The sequence below is a fragment of the Ovis aries genome, chromosome 5, assembly GCF_016772045.2.
Source record: "Ovis aries strain OAR_USU_Benz2616 breed Rambouillet chromosome 5, ARS-UI_Ramb_v3.0, whole genome shotgun sequence".
Lineage (NCBI taxonomy): Eukaryota > Metazoa > Chordata > Mammalia > Artiodactyla > Bovidae > Ovis > Ovis aries.
In genome coordinates, this window is record NC_056058.1 from 51,929,019 (window position 1) to 51,949,019 (window position 20,001).

At 44.7% G+C, this 20,001-nt stretch overlaps 1 protein-coding gene across 4 annotated transcripts in view; it reads left to right on the forward strand.

Moving 5' to 3' along the window:
* ARHGAP26 (Rho GTPase activating protein 26) overlaps positions 1 to 14,174 on the forward strand; it is a 482,086-nt gene extending 467,912 nt beyond the window's left edge. For all 4 annotated transcript variants that reach the window (XM_004008912.6, XM_012178663.5, XM_004008913.6 and 1 more), the window contains one exon: positions 7,973 to 14,174. In XM_004008912.6, coding sequence (XP_004008961.1) covers positions 7,973 to 8,061 — 89 coding nt within the window. In that variant the 3' untranslated portion in view covers positions 8,062 to 14,174. The remainder of the gene's footprint in view (positions 1 to 7,972) is intronic.
* Positions 14,175 to 20,001: the final 5,827 nt, after the last annotated feature.

Sequence of the window (20,001 nt, forward strand, 5' to 3'; positions counted from 1 at the left end):
TCTGTGTGGCCTCAAGGAGTGACTTAACCTCTCTGCTCCTAAGTCCTCTCTGTCATAGAAAGAGAACAGATGGATGTGAGAAAAGATTGAGATAGTGTGCATGACCTGTTTAAAGTAGTACTCAACACACACGAAGCTCTCAGTGTCTTGCTGTTGCTATGATCATCATAATTTCACTACATCTGTTTTAGAAAAAGACCCTGATGCTCTTATCATTCAGAAGGACAGTTTTTCTTCTTAGCTGCTAGTACGACCCAGCTCTGGCTTGCTCAGCTGGGCTGTAGGTACTGCACCTCAACACCCCGGATCCTGGCTTTCTGTAAGGGCCTTGAGGTCCCAGCCAGAGCAGAGATGGGCTCCTGGGGACCAGCCTTGAGTGCCTCCATATGCAAGGGGGCTTCCCCACTGTGTGGCCAGCCCCTGCCTTCAGCACGGCAGAGATAATGGTCAGGCTTGAGTAGATAAAATGGGAAACAGGTCACAGAGCACCTCGGGAATTCCCGGGTCACATTTGGTGGCCCTTCATCTGAGCCAGCAGGGCTGGGGGTGAGCCCACAGCACCTCATGTATGGTTCTCAAAGTCCCCAGAGCACTGCCCTTAAACCTTTGCTCTATTAACTTTCATTTGGGTTCTTTAAAAATCAAGATGTACATATAGCAAGCCAAGCCACCTCCCCTGTCAGCAGCTGGAGCTTTTAGATCCTGGCACACCTGAAGATGAAGTGAGTCCACTGAAGGTTGTCTAAAGCCATGTCCTTGGCGAGTGTCCCTTGTGAATAGGCCCATGTGTGGGGGCATCACAGCCCAGCCATGACATGACACAGTTTTCAAGGCAGGCAAATCAGTGGGCTGCATGCACGGGCTCTGGTGCTATGCTGTTAGCAGGGAAGGGGCTTCTGTACATACATGAGCAAGATTTGAGAGGTCCCCACATCTGGCAGTAAAGCCAGAGCTTAAAGGTCTGCCTTCTAAACCACAGTTCACTACAGTACCCCAGTGGACAAGGGGCTGCTGTGTTCCTATCAGCTATTCACTCTGACAACACAGCGGACCCCTGATCCCAAGGCAAAGTGGCTTTAAGCTCACAAAAGGTCTGTGTAAGCGTGTGTGTCTTGTTTGGGACTCCTCTTCCTGAGTTCAGCCTACTTCCATTTTCTTTTAGACAACTTTAATGTGGGAGACCCGGGTTCGATCCCTGGGTTGGGAAGATCCCCTGGAGAAGGAAATGGCAACCCACTCCAGTATTCTTGCCTGGAGAATCCCATGGACGGAGGAGCCTGGTGGGCTGCAGTCCACAGGGTCACAAAGAGTCAGACATGACTGAGTGACTCCACTTTCATTTTCACTTTATTGAGGTAGTCTAGTCAAGGCTATGGTTTTTCCAGTGGTCATGTATGGATGTGAGATTGGACTGTGAAGAAAGCTGAGCACCAAAGAATTGATGCTTTTGAACTGTGGTGTTGGAGAAGACTCTTGAGAGTCCCTTGGACTGCAAGGAGATCCAACCAGTCCATCCTAAAGGAGATCAGTCCTGGGTGTTCATTGGAAGGATTGATGTTGAAGCTGAAACTCCAGTACTTTGGCCACCTGATGTGAAGAGCTGACTCATTTGTAAAGACCCTGATGCTGGGAAAGATTGAGGGCAGGAGGAGAAGGGGAAAACAGAGGATGAGATGGCTGGATGGCATCACCAACTCGATGGACATGAGTTTGAGTGAACTCCGAGAGTTGGTGATGGACAGGGAGGCCTGGCGTGCTGCGATTCATAGGGTCGCAAAGAGTCAGACACTGCTGAGCAACTGAACTGAACTGATAGAGGTAGCCATATGCCATGTAATTTACCCGCTTAAAATGTGCATTTCAGTGGGTTTTAGTATATTCAGAGTTGTGCAACCATCACCGTTATCTCATTCCACAGTATCTTCATCACCCCCAAAGAAACCCTGCTCCCTTTGGCAGTCATGCCCCATTTATCCCAAGCCTGCTCCATCCCACCTAGATATCTGCTCCTCTGCTTTCTGGCACTATAAACTTGCCGCTCTGGATGTTTCATGTAAATGGAATTATACAATACAGGGTCTTTGTAACTGACTTCTTTCACTTTGCATTATGGTTTCAACATCATCCATGTTGTAGTATGCCTCAGAACTGCATTCTTTTTTATGGATATATACCACATTTTGTTTATCCATTTATCTATTGATTGAAATTTTGATTATTTCTACTTTTTGGCTCATTTTATGAGTAATGCTACTATAAACATCTTCATACAAGCTTTTGTGGGGACATAGATTTTCCACTCTCTTTGGTGATATACCACGGCATGGGGCCTACTGGGTCACATGGTAACTCTACGTTTAACTGTTGAAGGAACTGCTCAGCTGATTCCCAGCGGGGTTATACATTTGGCATTCCCCCCTTCTTTAGTTTTTAAGTCTCCTTTTTGAAGTTGTTTAGCTAGCCAACTGAAAAAAGAAATGATACTTGATTTTTAACTACCAAGTCCTTCCCTTCCCAGCAGGTTCTGTGACTGCTCCCGCCCCTCAACTCAGTAATCGTCTTAACCCTACAAGGGCCAGTGATAGCAGGAGAGAGGCAGAGTACTTACCGGGCCTTCCTGTGCTCTGTGGTCTCTGGGGATCACAACAGCATTAATGAAATTCGTTTCTTTTTAACCAGCAATGCCAGTGACCTTTCCAATCCCCTGAAAGGCAGAAGGCCACATTAAGCCCTAAAGACAACACCTCTCAGTGTTTACTGAGCTGCAGTGAAAGAAGGATCTAACAAAATGTTGATCTCATTTTTAATCTAGTTGGTTGGTAATGTTTTATGACTTCCGATTTTTAGAAAATGATATTTAGACCCTACTTGCTCCATCTCTTTGTCTTGTTAGGAAAAAAAGTGGACGTTAAAGAAAAGAACGATTCACATGTCAGAGAGATTTTTTCCTTGTTCTCTCACTCAGCAGTTTGTTGCTGAAGGTCCTAGGGAAGGCCTTAGCAGTGTGAGTTGTGTGCTCTGTCACTGTCAGATTAAATCATCAGATCAATCAGAAGGAAGTTTTCTAATGACAGAGTTAGAGTAAGTGAGTGAGTGAGTGAGTGAGTGTGTGTGTGTGTGTGTGAGTGTGTGTGTGTGTGTGTGTGTGTGTGTGTGTGTGTGTGTGAGTATGTGTGTCTTGTCTTTCTCAGGATCAAGAAGAAGAAAAGAGGAGGGAGAGGGAGGGGCTCCTTGAAGGGGAAGTCAGTTGTTCCTAATGATTAATCTCCAAGCTTCTGGATTCCAGGGGCCCCCTGTGAATCTGGAGAGGATGCTCAGTCAGCTCTTGGACTTTGTGCAGTGGGTAATGGCTGCGCAATACTCGGAAATAACTCCAGTGTCCGCCCTGGGCAATCTACTAGGAAACTGTGCTTTCACCAAGAGCACCTCAGACAGTAACTGGAAAGAGAAATAACTGGTGTTCCCAGGAACACTAGTCATCTAGAAGCAGTGTGATTAGTGATACCTGGAAAATTCATAGGGCATTCACTAAAATTGGGTTCTTGGGATGCTTTTCTCCAAATGTGAGATGGGCCAGCCAGATCCTTCCTTCCTGGGGTACAGGGTGCAGTGCTGAGTGCAAGCAGGGCCGCCCCAGATTTCCTCTGCTGATAAAGGGCATCTCAGGCAGTGGGGTTCCCAGAGAATTTCTCGTGGAGTCCTTTAGCCTCCCCAGCCTCTCCATATCTCCCTCGGGCGTTTCTACCAGCTGCCTAACTGGTCTTACTGCATCTGCTCCTGCCCCACAACCCTGGCGCTACATAGCAGCCAGATGATCGTTTAAAAATGGAGGTCACATCATGTTGTTCTCCTGCTTCTGGTAGCCTCATGTTGTTCTTAGAGTTATTGACGAGGTCCTCCAGGTCCCACCCCTGCCCTCTGGCCCCCTCTTCCCCTCCCTTGATACATAGCAGCCTCTGAGCCCTTCTTTATGTTCTTAAATAGGGTCAGCAACTATGACCTGCCAGTGAAATCCAGCCCACTGACTGTTTTTGTAAATAAGTCTTCCCTGGAACACAGCCACCCACGCCTTGTGTTTATATATTATCTATGGCACAACAGTGACAGATTTGAGTAGTTACACACTGATGATCTGGCTTTTTAAGAAAAACTTACACAGCACTGTTCTGAAATCACAACAAGCTTCTCCCCATTTTGGGGCCTCTCACTTGCATTACCCACTGCCTGGCCATCCATTTTCGATTATTTAGGTTTTAACTCTTCAAACTCTTGGCCACCCGCTCATATCCCTATCTTAGTCTCATTCTCCCCTCATCAGTTTACCTAAAATTACATGCTTGCTTACTATAGACGGCCCCTCCCCTAGAGCAGTCTCTCTTCTTGTTCTGTGTGCAGAATGTGGCACGTAGTAGGTGCTGAAGTAACATTTGTTAAATGAGTCCACTCATTCAGCCACACGGGGGTCTGCACTCCTCCAGCTAGTGCTGCTTCCCCTTGGGGCAGCCTGCTCTCAGGATCTTAGGCACACAGTTGCTCCTTGTCCATCATGAGAGAAGGAGCCGGGAGAGCGTGAGTTGCTGGAGCAGGGGTGTATGATGTGAATATGGACTGAGCTGAGAGAGAGTAGTTGGCAGTAAGCACACCCATGTCAGTAGCAGCTTTTATTTGTTATAATGCCTGCTGGGCTGGAGAGCTGCCCAGGCAGCTCACTGCAACACCTTGTGTGTTTACATAGCATAAGGGACACTGGTACAATTCAGAAGGCTGGATGTTGGTGTGATTCAACCCAACAAGTACTTACAAGCATCTTCAGTGTCTGGGGAGCATTAGGCTAGGCCAGAGTGGTAGTACTTAAGGCCTCAGAGCCTGGGGTCAGACAGATGTCCTGAATTCAGATTCATCTCCATCATCTGCCAGCTTTGTAATTGGAACTAGAAGTTTAACTTCTCTGAGTCTTTGTTTCTCATTAGTAACATGAGGATAACAGCAGGAGCAACTCTGTAGTTATAGTGAAGATGAAAAGAGGTCCTGCAGGGGAAGCATTTAACAGAGGGCCCACCAGTTAGTCTCCATGGGCACCATCATTCTTCTTCTCAAGGATCACCTCCTCTGGTTGGATAGGGATATGATATAGTGGGAAAAGCCTTGGTTTCTGGGATCAAACAAATTGGGTTCAAATTCTGGTTCTAACATGGTGCCCCTGCATGAATCAGTTGACCTCTCAGCCTTAATTTTTCCTCAGCTATGAAATAGGGGTAATAGTAGTACAAGGTAGGATCCTTAAGATTAAATGAGTCTGTCTCTGAGTCCATGGCTGTTTCCTAGTCACCACTTGTAGATGTTAGCTTCTTTCATTGTAGTTCACCGGAGGAGAGTGAAGTATGTTGAGTGATAGAATACAGACTAAAATGCACTGAAAAACTAGTTAGGGAAAACAAGCTTAACACATTTGAACAGCATTAATAAGACCTATGAATAATATGCGGTATGTACGATGAGCATTCCAGGAGCCTGGGGAAGGGAGGGAGCAGGTAGATGGCATTCCATGACGGTATTTATGGAGGAGGTGGGGCTTCAACTGAGCCCTGAAGTGCAAGGAAGGGAAACAAAAGATGACAGAAAGCTGGAGGTTCTGGGGCTGCCTCTTTTCTTCGTCAGTTCTACCACTTCGTTGCAGGGGCATTTTCACACAGAGAAGTCATAACTTTCTGTGAATGAGTTAAAATGCAGATCCCTGGGCCCCCTCCTCGAGATTCTGCTATAACCCATATGCCATGAGGCCTAGGAATCTGCAGTTTTAATAACTGTGCAGGTGGTTCTGTTGCACTGGTCTGGTACCATGCCTTAGTGAAGCCTAACTTGCTGATTCCACTGTGTCAGCAGTCTGACCCAAAGGCTGCGGCATCCTCTGCCATCCCCCATGGCATTTCTCCCGTTCTTTAGTTTGGAGGGCCTCCTGTGTCCCCTCTGATTCTTCCCTTATTCTGCAAATTCCATTTCTAATGTTTGCACACATTACCATCTCTGCACCTGAGCTGTGTTTGAACACAGGAACAGAGAAAGTCTGAAAGAGATGGACTCAGTGCATCCAGTAGAACAGCAACTCAGCGAGGAGCTTTGCTATTAAATAGGAGATGTCTTTTTCGGGTTTTTAATTTGTGTGTTGATTTATTCCTTCTAGGTCTTTAGTTTATGGGAGTGAGTTTGATTTGTTTGGTTTGGGTTCTGAACATTTGAGATTTCCCCCAGCTTAGGTGGTTGTTGAGACCAGGTTGTTGAGACTCAAGTTTGACCAGGAAAGTCCTACTGACCAGTCCAAACTACTGGTCAAATGATGCAGGCTCCCCTGCTGACTCACCCATGCTGAGCATTTACTGTGCTTTCTCCGTGTTGGCTCCTGAACCTCCAAAAGAATCCACTGAGGGAAAGAGAGTTTTGTTTTTGTGTGTGTGTGTGTTTTTTTTAATCACCACTTGATAGGTTGAAGAAACTGAAGTAATCTTGACAATATCAGCTGGATATTGGGATAGATGGGCAGGAAGCTGGGGTGTTTGGGTGCTAGCGTTTCAGTGGTGGGCTGAGAGAGCTTGGTCATTGGAGAGACTGCATTACTTTTAAGCTATGTTGTATTCTTTCATGGCACTTCTTTCCCAGATTCCTCCTTGTGTGGTATCATGAATCCAAAGTACCCTTGCTACTTGGATCTATTCCTAGAGAAACAAAAGCATGCAAACATGTTGGAGGCCAGCTCATAGGTGTTTGACCTTGTCTTTTCCTACAGAAGCCTTCAGAATCTAGCCAAGGTTGGCACTGATCTTTAAGCCTCAGTGGCAATCCTTCTGCTGCTTCTCCATTTAGTCTCATTGGTCTCTGTTCTTTCCCTACAGACCGAAACTAGAGTTGTATTGTAGTGTTGAGGGTGGAAATGCTTTCCTAAAATGAACTCAGGAAGTCATTCAATTAGCCTACGAAGGGAATGAGGGGAATTCATTCTCTCCAAACAATCTTGGAAAAATTGGTGTTTTCCTAAAATGTTAGGAGCAAATGTCCTGCCTCACCCAAGAGTGATTTGTATATTCCCAGTTCACAAACATGAACAGCCCCCTCTCCCAAGTCCATGATCCCTTCTTTCTCCCTTCCTGCTGTTGACTGCTTTGCGGACTCAGCTAGATTGTGTGTAATTTTTACAGTGTCACAGTGGTTTCCATGGAGATGGATTGTCATATCACAGAACATTGGGTATGTAGTCTTTGGATATGGAAAAATCAAAGGGGTAGAAATTTTCTAAATTGCAATAGAGAGGGAGAGGACAGCTCTCAGACTTGTATATAGGAAAGAGGAAAACTGTAGAGAATGAGAAAGAAGACTAAGGAAGGGTATGGTTGGAAACAAGAGAGGGCCATTCAAAGACTGTAAGATACTTTTTAAAAATGCAGAGGGAATTTGCAAGGAAATTGGAAGCAGAGGGTCAGGATTTGAAGGGAAATAAAATTATTAGGAGCTAGGTATCTTTAAGGACTGGTTCTCAGCAGTCCTCCATGGATACTTTGGTACATAGTCAGCACTGGGTGGGTAGATGAGCACATAGATGGATGGATACCTGGGTAAAAATAGAGAGGGAATATCATGACTGTGATCTCTAAAAATCTAGCCTCTATCCTAAAAAATTGAAATGTTACTTCTTTATAGTTAAAATCAGGAACTTTGCAAAGTCCATGAAACTCCTAAAATTGTAAGTAGAATTTAAGTGTCTGTGTCTTTTCTCCTTTTAATTATGGAGAAAGTTCAGAATCACCTTCACCAGGTTCCCCAATGGGTGAAAAACCTCTGGTTTAAACAAGTACAAGAATTATGTTCCTTAACAAGCAATGGCACTCATCTGTAAGCTTCCTCCACACAAGCGCAGTCCATATCCCCCCTACCTTGTCCTGTGTGTAACGTCATCTTCTCTCTCTCCTCGCTTCCTATACAGTGCATCCATCCCAGGAGCCTGGCTGGTTGGAGGGGACTCTGAATGGAAAGACGGGCCTCATACCTGAGAACTACGTGGAGTACCTCTAACCAGGAGCCCTGGCAGAACTGCTGAGCTTTCCACTGTATCCATAACAACTGCTGATTCCAGTGTTGTGGACCATTGCTCTTTGCCGCTGAGAAATACAGGGTGACTGACTCTGCTGCTACCTGTCAGCACGAACGTTTTCCTGAACTCTGGTGTCACACATCCCCATGATCATCTCAGCTGACATGCGGTGATGCTGCAAGAAACAGAAGGAAACTGGCAGAGGAGGCCATGTGATTTTGATTACCACGAGAAAGGCTTACAGAGCCATGTCTCTCATTTAGCACCCTATATGGGGTGTGCTCATTTTGTTTTCACAGTCATCCAAAACCCAACCTTCTGAAAAAGGAAGTAAATGAGATACAAGTAGTCCCCAAGAGCATGCAGTGTAGCCAGCTCTGACAGGGCTGGGCAGTGGCCTGAGATCCAGGCTGGGTCCACTGCTTTTGTTTACAGTAGACGCTCACTCTATCCCACCTCTGAATACTTGAGCCCCGCAGTGCTCCGGGCTGCTGGGTCTGTTTGTTTGCATGAAGGATGGAGAGGGGTCACGGCACTGGTTACACAAGATCCAATCTCACCATCTCTAAAGCAGCCATTGGCCCAGCATCAGCAGAATTCTGTCCGGTCCTCTCATGCAAGAGAACACAAACACTCCAGGGCCCCCCTTCCAAGCTGGGAACTTCTCTGCCACCGAGGGCTGCCATCACCTCATAACCATGGCGACCCAGCCTCCTCTAAACCAAACCAAAAAGTAACTCAAAATCTTTGCATGACATATTTTTTTGCCTCCTCCCCCTTTCAGTCATTTTTTGAATGGTTTTCCAACAACCTGGTCAAGTTCTGTGTTTCCCGGATGGGTCAGCTGGTAAAGAATCCGCCTGCAATGCAGGAGACCTGGGTTTGATCCCTGCTTTGAGAGGCTCCCCTGGAGAAGGGAAAGGCTACCCACGCCAGTATTCTGGCCTGGAGAATTCCATGGACTGTATAGTCCATGGGGTTGCAAAGAGTCGGACACGACTAACTGACTTAATTAACAAGGTCTACTTGGGGGCAGATGGAATAGCAGCTGAGAACTGTTCCCTTTTTGATGAATTTCAGCAGCACCAAGATATATTTGGAGCAAACTCTAGTAACCTCTTGAGATTAAATTACATACAGGCTTAATATTTCTGTTCTTGCATGCAACTCGTGTCTGTTTTCTAGAGGGCAACATGCTGCCTCCTAAAGAGGAACACCCTCTATCTCTCTCATTCCTTCCTGTTCACCTGTCCCTCCCCCTGCCCTTGCCTGCCTCTAGCCTACCACTGACCAGCCCCCCTGGCCATGCCCTGGGTTGCTCAGCACTGGTGCCTGGAGGTTTTCAGGCATGACTCCTGAGCTAATAACCCCATGGCCTCCAGTTTAAAAGGACATACATGTTCACTGCCACTCAGAAAAAGGGAATTGTTTCTCAGGCTTTTGGGGTGTGAGACTAATATCATAAGCCATTGTGATTTAGAGGATGCCACAAGGTTGGGGCATGGAAGGTGGGAAGGGTACCTTCTGAGAAAGAGGATTTCCTGGACCAGAAGGGGCTGGGTCTTGTGGAAGACCACCTTGGATGGGGAAGTTTGGCCTGGACATTTCAACTCCACTTGGCTTCCAAAGAAGAGAGTCCAAGTATTTTCCACACTTGAATGTCCCTGCAAGAGTGATTCTGGGCAGACCAACTCCAAAGTGAGGGACTGTCAAGCTCCCTGCGAGCCCTTCAGGAATGGCAGCCTTGTTCCAGAGTGTGTCCTGCTTCTGGAATTCCTCTTGAGGGAACTTTAAAGAAGAAAAGAAAAACTTGAATTGTGTTGAATTACTGTATCTTTTACATTTTTTTAAAAGATAAATTTGTAAATAGAGTGATTTGAAATACTATATGGCAAAGTTTTATATTTGATATTCTTTAAGCTAGTTGCTTCACGCATTTAAGCTTTGATTGCTGAACAAGTGTGTATATGAGGCAGAGAGGGGGACACATGGTCAGAGAGAGCCAAGGTCAGCCCCTCTCTTGCCTTGAGGAAGAAGATATTTCCACATATTCTTGCTGGTTCTTGGTGGTGGACGTGGCACATTAATGGTGTTCAGTCTTCTTTATCCAGATGTGTTTTTTTAAGCATTTCTTGGGCTTTGGATTTGGAGATGGAAAGAGCATCTTCAGGCAATTAACTTTTCCAAGAACTCCTACCCAGTAGTAAGATGAAGCTCAGGATTTAAACAGGTGAGGCCGAGGGTTAGATTTTTTTTTTTTTCATTTTTCTTCTCAGGTGTATTTCTTGGTACCCCAAAGTACCAGGACAGAAGATGGGATAGTTGTGTGCTCCTTGTATCTTATTCTTCCGGCACATCTTATAAGGCTTTATAACCAAGTCCAAGCTAAAATTTGCAAATGTTTTCTGTGTCTAGGTTCTAAGAACAACTGGCTTAGGATATTTAGTTCTTGATATGCTGCTTCTTCCTTTTTCACTAAACATGTTTATTCATCTCAGATTTCCTCTGGCTCCAAAATAAGAAAAAAAACTCCAAAGAGGGATGGAGATTGTGCTATTATAGCTTTATAGATGACTTTAAAGGTAATAGGAGTTTGTTGTGATTCATTCCATCAGCTCAGGGATGACACAGCTATTACCCAACCCAGAGCAAGCAAGACACTACCAATGGATGAGGGAGTAAGAATTAAGATTGGAGAAGACTGAGATAGGACTCAGGGAAGCTATTATTGAAAACCCAAGAAGAAAAGGCACACAGGGGCAGCATACATGTACTCCTTGCAGACTTTGAACAGCTTGGGGACCTGTTCACAGGGGGCAGAGGGGACCAGCACACTCTGTACCACTGTGCTTTCTAACTAGAGTGAAACATAACGCTTTTAATACATTTGACGTTTTAGATCCCCTGCCCCATCAGAACCTTAACTGGAGCTACTGTGGGGGCACCCAGAAGGTCCAGACCCTGGCTTTCAGAGTTCCTTACCGAAGCATACCTGTAAACATTTGGCCCCGCCTTGACCACTTTGGAAGCATGTCCCTCCCTCCTCAGTTGGCCCTGATTTGAAGCTGAGGGAAATTGGACTGGTGCAAATGGGAATTTTAGGTAGAGCCTTTCCTGGCTTCTCTGGACAATGCTGGACCCTGACAGATGGCTGCTCTGCTTCCTTTTCCTTGGCCAGGCTCCCCTCCTCCCCATCAGCTACAGAACTGGAGACACTGTTCAGAGTATGAGCCAATGAAAAAGAAGGAACTTAAAGATTGAAAAATGGGTTTTGCCGTCCACTACCTTTGCTCCTCACTTCTGACTCTTGTCTTTTGGAAGAAGCAATGTTAGGGCAGATTAGGGGAGTGAACTGGGTATCAGAGTGGAATACTATGAACCAAAATCTCTGAGCTTTCCCAGGAGTCTCATGTTGCTTTTGGAAGGCCCTGGGATCAGGTTGGCAGACATAGCCTGAGTCTTCTGCAGACATCAAGATCAGTCTCTCACTCCTCCTCCAGGTACTCCCAGAATTCCATAGCTACAGAATACCATATCTTGAGAAGACAATTAGTTTCACATTCTTCCCCCAACTCCCCAGGCAAGTAAAGTCCTAACTTGCTCAAGACTGATGATATTCTCTTCTCTTTTCAAATCTGAACATAGAGGCACGGATCCTGCATAGCACTGCCAGCCATGGTGTCCCAGGATTGGAGTCAGTTTTTAGCTTGGTTTTTTAGTATTTCTACAGACAATATGTATTTCCTTATGCCAGACCAAACTGGGTTTTGGTGTTTCCCCCCCCCCCCCCCTCCCCAGCATAATTCCAGTTCATGTCCTCTTGCTGAGTCCTTTTTGGATAGAGAGGCAGAGAGAAAGAGAGAAAATGGAACAATCAGGTATTGGCCAGCTGGTATTAGCGACACAAAATCATGCTAGTGACAGTGTCATTTCAGGTTTGCCAAGATTCTGCAGTTATGTATGCCCTGCCTACAGCTCAGATGGAGGTCCTTCTGCCATGAGAGTTTGTGTCTCTTGAAAGCAGCAACCCCAGTGACGCCAAAAACTATTTTGACTATAGATTCTAAAAACATCCATGATTGAGGAGTAGTGAGACTGAAATAATAGGCTGAAGTAACGTGATCAACTACTCATGATTGTCTATTGGCACATTTCATCTTCTGGCTTCTGTTTCCAAAAGAAGCAAATCTGGACCACTCAGCTTTATAGACAGAGAACTCCTGGGTACAACAGTGGCTGTTACGGCACTCGCAGTTCCCCTAGCATTGAATGTTTTATGAGCAATCCTGTTACCCAAGTAGGTAGCCGGCAGTGAGGAAACTCAACAGCCGCTTGACTACCTGACTTTGAAAGGAATGGCCTAGGTGTTCTAGGGAGTTATCTGTCATATCTGGCAAACTTGACAGTGATTGTTTACCTAGACAACCCTGCCCCACTCCAGCTGGGTGTCCTCTCACACACCCTGTGTCAGCATTTAAAAAATGTATCTCGTCATGCTTCAAATGTGTTTGACAGTCAGGCTGGTGTGCTGGGTGCAGAATCACTTTTCTGTAAGTGTAGCCTCCCAGTGACAATAGCCGTGGAGTAATGGACCTTGCAGAAACCTGAGCACACCTGAGACCAGACTCCACCAAGTCATGATTAGCTTTTCCCTTTCACTGCCTACAGTACCTGTCTAACTAAGGAACTTCCTAGAACAGAGGGAGAGGCTGTGTAGAGAAGGCACATCATCCAGAGCCAGCCCTGGCTAAAATGTGGCCTCCTAATGGGAGGACTTGTATTCCTAGAAGAAAAGGATTGAGTGTAAAGTAATGCTGGGAGCAGAAAGGGATAAACCAGGCTGAAGAACTGTGGATTTTTTTAAAGAAAGATAAATGTAATTCTTAATAGGGGGGAAAATCTATCACATGAAAAGGTCACAACTAATATTTTACAAAAGTTTTACAGGCCACTACAAGATGAAAACATCTTCCAAGGCAGAATGCCTTAGCAAGCAAGGCTAAGGACCTTAGCACAGTCCTGGACCCATGTAAGTATAGCAATTACTATTACATCAGAATTCTACTGAGTGTAGTCAGTGAGAACCAAGAGTAGTGATAAAGCGTCAGAATTACCTGGGCAGTCCTGGAGGGGCCAAGACATTCAGCACCTTTCCACATCAACCATTTCTATAGAACTGTCCAAACAGACCCTGCATGCAGCTTCTTTGGGTATCCAGATGCCAGGGTCAACCTTGTACCTGTGAAAAGAGATTCATCTGGTGATTCTTAAGTGTATATGTATTAGTATGTGTTTGTGTGTGTGTGTGTGTGTGTGTGTGTATAGCTCATATTTACATATATAACGAAACAGACTCTCTTCTAGAAACCCACATAAGCTGGCAGTTGCTGAGCCTTGACAGCCTTTAAGATTTAAAGGTTGAGAATTACAGAAACAAGAGAGGCTGTTGATAGACGATCAAAGATGTAAATTAAGTGCCATTTTGAAATTTTGTTCATATTTATCAGATGGTTACTATCTACAGCTATATTCCTTATTAACTTATTAAGAGTCATGTTGGAATAAAAAAGATCAAACTCATAAACAGTCAGTCATTCATACTAGGGTAGTGTTCACAAGCACTCTAAAAGACATTTTGTCCATTACTTTGAAGAAAATATTTGCATGTTTAGTTCATAATTTAGGCTACCTTTGAGTATATTATAAAGTGCTGTGTGATATAATATCAATAAAGTACTTAAAAATGGCACTTTAATGTTTTTTTAAAAACCATAAATGCACTGTTTTAAACTTCAATTCAGTATTGAATATTGACTGGTGTGTAGAATCCTATTTCTTAATTAAAAAGTAACTTGTGACTAGAATAGAACTTTTCCCCTGTTATTCATAAAACAATTTACCATGTTCGGGCTTTAGAACAACAACAAGAAAAAACTGCGTTCGCGTCACTAAGCATATCTATAAAGAAAATATAGTTTCTGTTGAGTGGCCTCTGAAACTTGGCTTTCTTACATTTGGTTGGTTTATGTGACAATCTCTGTGAAATGAGTGGAAGTATGATTTTTGAATTAAATGACTTTTCCATTTGGTGGTATGTTTGTCTCTTGAATTTCTGACAAAGTTTTGTTTTGACGTGATGCATATTTTTATATTTGTTTCAAATAAGCAAAGACCATGATCAGAAGTTACAAGTGTAGTCTCCTGTGGTCCCTGGCAGCACCGTTGTGCTAATTTCTGATGTGCTCTGGGTAGCTCTGGTTTCCTTTAGGGAGAGTTCCACTGCTCGTGAACTACAATTAAGCTGCAAAGAGTCACATTCCAATGACTGTTTCTGAATTTATCTCCTGGGAAACATATTTTATTCTTCCTAAATTCAATTGTCAAATCAACCATTTTCTGGAACTCCCATTAACAGTCTGGAATAACTAGAGAGCCAGAGTGCAGACAGTCCTGTCACAAAGCTGGGTGTGTCTCCCAGGGTTGTATTAATAAATCAGTTACTTGTGACATGTTGTCCCAGGCCAGCTCATGTTATTGAGTTGTTGCATTCATCACATCCCCTCCAGGTACATCCTGAGCTGCAGCCTGGGAGCCAGGTTTACAGTGCACTCCCAGCTTCTGCTGTGAGAGCAGAGGAGCCAAAAGGAGAGGGCAAGGGAGCCAGGACTTTGGGGATGGAGGGCAAGGCTTCTGATTCCGGAAGCTTGCCCTGGGCAAGCAGAAGGTGAGTGAGTAGGTGCTGGGTTCTGAGGGATTTGAATATGTGGGTCACATGTGAATTGTTTATCCTGTCCTTGTTTGCCACTTAGGAAGGGCTGGTTTACCACAGGAACAACACAGATTCACTGCACCTTCTTCCTTCACTGAGCTCATACCCTGCCCTGGAAAATTGGCATCAGAAGCATCATACATGGGTGGGGTCACAGGGTACCTGGGTGAGACCTGAGTGGCACATGTAGACAACTATTGCCAACACGGAGAATGAAATGAATGTACAGATTTGTATCTTATATCTGTGTCCTTGGTTTTTCCACCAGACTCTCTTCACTTCCGCTTTCACATCTCTTTAATGGGAAAGATGTTTTTCATTTTCTTGTTGCTTTTAACTGCCCGCTCAGAACAGAGCTCAAATTGTGTCATGTCTTGTGGTTGGTTTGGTGTTTTCACTTATTATTTCCAGCCATATGATTGATCCTAAGAGCACCTTGATTAGACATGGACTTGATTGACACTTGAAATCACGTAAATGAAAGATTTTCTTAAATCTCAAGCACATTTGCACTTTGGGGAATTAAATCAGGGTTTCCATTCCTTCTTTTCTCGATTCTGTCTCAACTTCCACTCATACTGTGTGTCTCTCTTACCCAAATGTGTCAGTGTCTTTGGCTCACCCTGCTTTTAATAGCACTGTGCTAAGCTACAACTCATTAACTGTGCCAGGCAAGTCAGGATTGCCTGAGTTCAGCCTACATAGCAGCCAAGGGAGCCTCTAAACAACACAGTTCCTGCTCAGGGCGGGTCAGGCTCATCGCCTGGGAGAGTGAGCAGCCATGCCCAGCCAGGCTGCATCTTTCAGGAAGTCATCCTGTGTTACCTGGCCATTGTCAGCCAGTGGGGACCAAAGCAGGATGGTTTTTGGTTGAAATGATCAAACTCGACTCACTATATCCCACAGCACTTGGCAACTCCTGTCACACTGGGTATTGTAAAGTGTCGTGTGTCATTGACTCCAGGAGGCCTTCCCCAGCCTCTGTTCTCTAAAACCCAGATAGCCAATAGGCCTTCCTGAGGCCAACCAGCAAATCAGTCAAGACGTGAATTCATAGGGCCTTTCTCTAAGCACCAAATCACATTTGATAACTTCTTGTTCTTCTATGCATCCTAAAACTAAAAGTTGGTTGTTTTTTTTTTTTAAACACTATAGCCGTATGTTCTTTTGCATTTGGGGGAGTAGATTATTGAAAATACTTTATTATTAGCTTTATTCTGTGTTTTCTGAAACTTCATCTGTTAAAAAATGTGGGAAAGTAATGCCTTCCTTGCTAGTGTTAGGTGAAGGGATGACAGTGAAGGGGAACCTGCCTTCTTTTCTACTTTTTCTCCTAATCACACCATTTTGCCCTTTCAAAGTACTTTTTACCTAAAGTTAACTCATTATTTGTCATCAGATGTTTGGCATTGTATGTCACCCTCTTAATACCTCCACTAGGACAGGACCTGGCACCTGGCATGTGGCAGATGCTGGATGGCCCTTGGGGGTGCTACCTAGTAACAGGAGGCAGGAGAGCACTGCTGTGGACTCTGATCCCTCCTTCATGTCTTCTCTACACTTCTAGTTGAAAGAAAGAAGTTGGATCATTAGACATGGGTGTTTGAACACACAGTAACGTTGTGGTCTTTGGCAAGCTACTCCACTTGCTTGTCTTCCAGCATTCAGGCTTGTGGGAGAGACTTCTCAGTCTCCTTTCAGACACATGCAGCCACATTCTTTCCCAGCCTCCTTGCTAGTGCCTAACACAGGAAACCATCTGGATGACCAGTTGACCGAGAGCCAAGACCCTTCTCAGTCATCTGAACTACTTATGGGTGGTATTATGAACTTCAGATCAGACTGGAGACCTGTCTTGAAGCAATCGCACATCAGAATCATCCCTAAAATAAGAAGTCTTCCTTTTTCAAGACCCTTAGAGGAAATTCCACACAGTCCCATGGGAACTGGGCCTGGTATCTAACACTCTCACCAAGGGAATTCTGTGTCCAGCTGAAGTTTCCCAGGATGCAGCTTCGGTCCATTTCCTTTCTGTATTTCCTTAGAGAGGAGCCATCTTTTTAGAGCAGTCACCCTCAATTTTCATGCTCCCATTCAACAAACACTTGACAATGACCTCTTATGTGCCAGGAGCTATTTAGACCAGGAAGTATAAATCATGATCTCTGTCCCCAGGGAACTCAACAGTTGGCCTTGTTGATGACCAGTGTACAAGAAACAGAGTTTACCGTGTGCTGTTGCTACACATGTATGTGGCAGGTAGTCTTGGGCCCCAGGGAAGACTGATTCTTTCTCTTTGAGAAACAGATACCACAAAAATCTTCACAAAGAAGTGACATTGGAGATGATCTTGAAAGATGGATAGAAGTTTGCTACTTAGGCAAATGGAAAAGTGTGGACAAGCACAAGGACAGCAAGGACTGAGGCATGAAAGGGAGAGAAAGAAAGACAAAGCAACAGAGAGGTGAGATCACTATGATTGTAACGAGGAAATAAGGGCTTCCTGAGAATGGTACTCCTACTCCCTTAACCATTAGGCTTCTGTCTTCTCAATAAGTGACAATATCGGCTGACATTTACCACTGTCTTACTAGGTACCAAACACTACTATACATGTACTGACTCACTGAATCCTCAAAATATGTGAATGAAATGCTATACGTACTAGGAGTATGTCAAGGCTGTATATTGTCACCCTGCTTATTTAACTTATATGCAGAGTACATCATGAGAAACATTGGGCTAGATGAAGCACAAGCTGGAATCAAGAGTGCTGAGAGAAATATCAATCACCTCAGATATGCAGATGACACCACCCTTAATGGCAGAAAGCAAGAATTAAAGAGCCTCTTAATGAAAGTGAAAGAGGAGAGTGAAAAAGTTGGCTTAAAGCTCAACATTCAGAAAACGAAGATCATGGCATCTGGTCCCATCACTTAATGCAAATAGATGGGGAAACAGTGGAAACAGTGAGAGAATTTATTTTGTGGGGCTCCAAAATCACTGCAGATGGTGACTGCAGCCATGAAATTAAGAGACGCTTCCTCCTTGGAAGGAAAGTTATGACCAACCTAAACAGCATATTAAAAAGCAGAGACATTACTTTGTCAACAAAGGTCCGTCTAGTCAAGGCTATGGTTTTTCCAGTGGTCATGTATGGATGTGAGAGTTGGACTATAAAGAAAGCTGAGCACCAAAGAATTGATGCTTTTGAACTGTCGTGTTGGAGAAGACTCTTAAGAGTCCCTTGGACTGCAAGGAGATCCAACCAGTCCATCCTAAAGGAGATCAGTCCTGAATATTCATTGGAAGGACTAATGTTGAAGCTGAAACTCCAATACTTTTGCCACCTGATGCAAAGAGCTGACTCATTTGAAAAGACCCTGATGCTGGGAGGGATTGGGGGCAGGGGGAGAAGGGGACGACAGAGGATAAGATGGCTGGAAGGCATCACTGACTCAACAGACATGAGTTTGAGTGGACTCCGGGAGTTGGTGATAGACAGGGAGGTCTGGCGTGTTGCAGTCCATGGGGTCGCAAAGAGTCAGACATAACTGAGCAACTGAACTGAACTGAACTGAAATACTATAATTTTATAGATGAGGAAACTGAGCATCAGGGAGATCACACAAGCTAGGAAGTGGTGAAACAAATTTCAACATGGGTCTGCTTTTGGAGCCCATATGCTCTTAATTTTTAAAAATTTCTCTATAGATCCATGTGATTTTACATAAATATATATATTTTTTAATGGGGTGTAAGATTTTCCTTCCACTTTTGACTTGGTTCTTCAATTCTCCATATCAGCCCCCTTCCTCCTTAGAACTATGTCAACCACCTCTTTATGCCCTTTGCAATAGTGAGCCCTTCAGAAAGTACAGCTTGGTTTTTCAGTGGCTGGAGTAAGAACAGGATGTTTTGGTGTTAAAACCTTTCCTCCAAGGAGCCCTTTGCTCACTCATCTTAGGTGAACTGCTCCCCTCCCCACTTGTGTAACCCTGTGCAGACACTACCGGTTCTCTGGGCAGCCCCGGCGACCCCAGCTGCAGTCTTTGGCTGGTCCCAGCATCCTTGAGGACACAGCAAGGAAACAGTCCCTGCAGAGGGCTCAGCCATATTTTTCTGGCTAAGAATAAATAATGTGCAATTAAAAGAAAAAAATCTAACAATTTGAAAATGGTCCCTTTTCCCACCCTGATCCAGCTGCTAACGACAGACCTTCAGGCTCTTCTGAGACTGCCAGGGAAATCCCAGGAGCATGTGTCTTCTTGTGGGAGAACCAGTGTTTCTAGCCTGCTCTATTAATGCACCAAAATAGAGAGTTTGGGGCATTTTAACCCCCTCTTAAGCTTCACGAGATTTAAAAAATTCAGAGAGAGGAAAGAGCATGAGAACTAAAAGCAGACAATGGGTGAGTGCTCTTAGCAGATGGAAAATATCTGAATTGCACTAAAATCTGCTTATTGAGTAAGACTCTCACCCAAGTCTCCTCTAGGGAGTGGGGCTGACCTGTTACATGTCAAGATGACTCAGTTTCACTTAGGGAGCACTTCCATTATACTAATTGTTGTACATGCATAATCTCATTTAATCCTCAAATCAATCCTATCAAATAGGTACTGTTGGTACCCTCTCCTGCAGAAGAGGTAGCCAAATATTAGATTGGGTAACCTGTTCAAAGTCACTGAGTTAATGAGTAACAGAGCAGAGATTCAACCTCAAAAGGCAGACACCTACACTACCCCAACCCTGGGGAAGGTTTCAGGAGCTTCAGCCCTCAAATGTACTTCAGTCTTCTCACCCTGAGGGCTTTCTTGTTGTTTTTGCCGCCTCGGCAGCCAGTACCCCTTCTAATGCTAACAGCAGCTTAGTTTTTCTTTGGGGAGTCACCCACTCAGGTTCCATGAGTTTGGGTGGGCTGGCATCCATCCTTGATCCAGTGGTGAACCTGTGGCCTTTGTTGGGCCTGTGAGATCATCACATCCACCCAGCCAGGTGGCTGGTTGGTTCAGGAACAAGTCCAGGACCTAGTGAGATCCACAATCCCAGGACTTTGTCCTGGGACAAGGCCTCCAGGTCATAGCAGGGGAATTCATTGTATCAGGGAAGCTCAGTAAATGTCCCCTCCCCTGCCCCATCCTCAGATGACTCC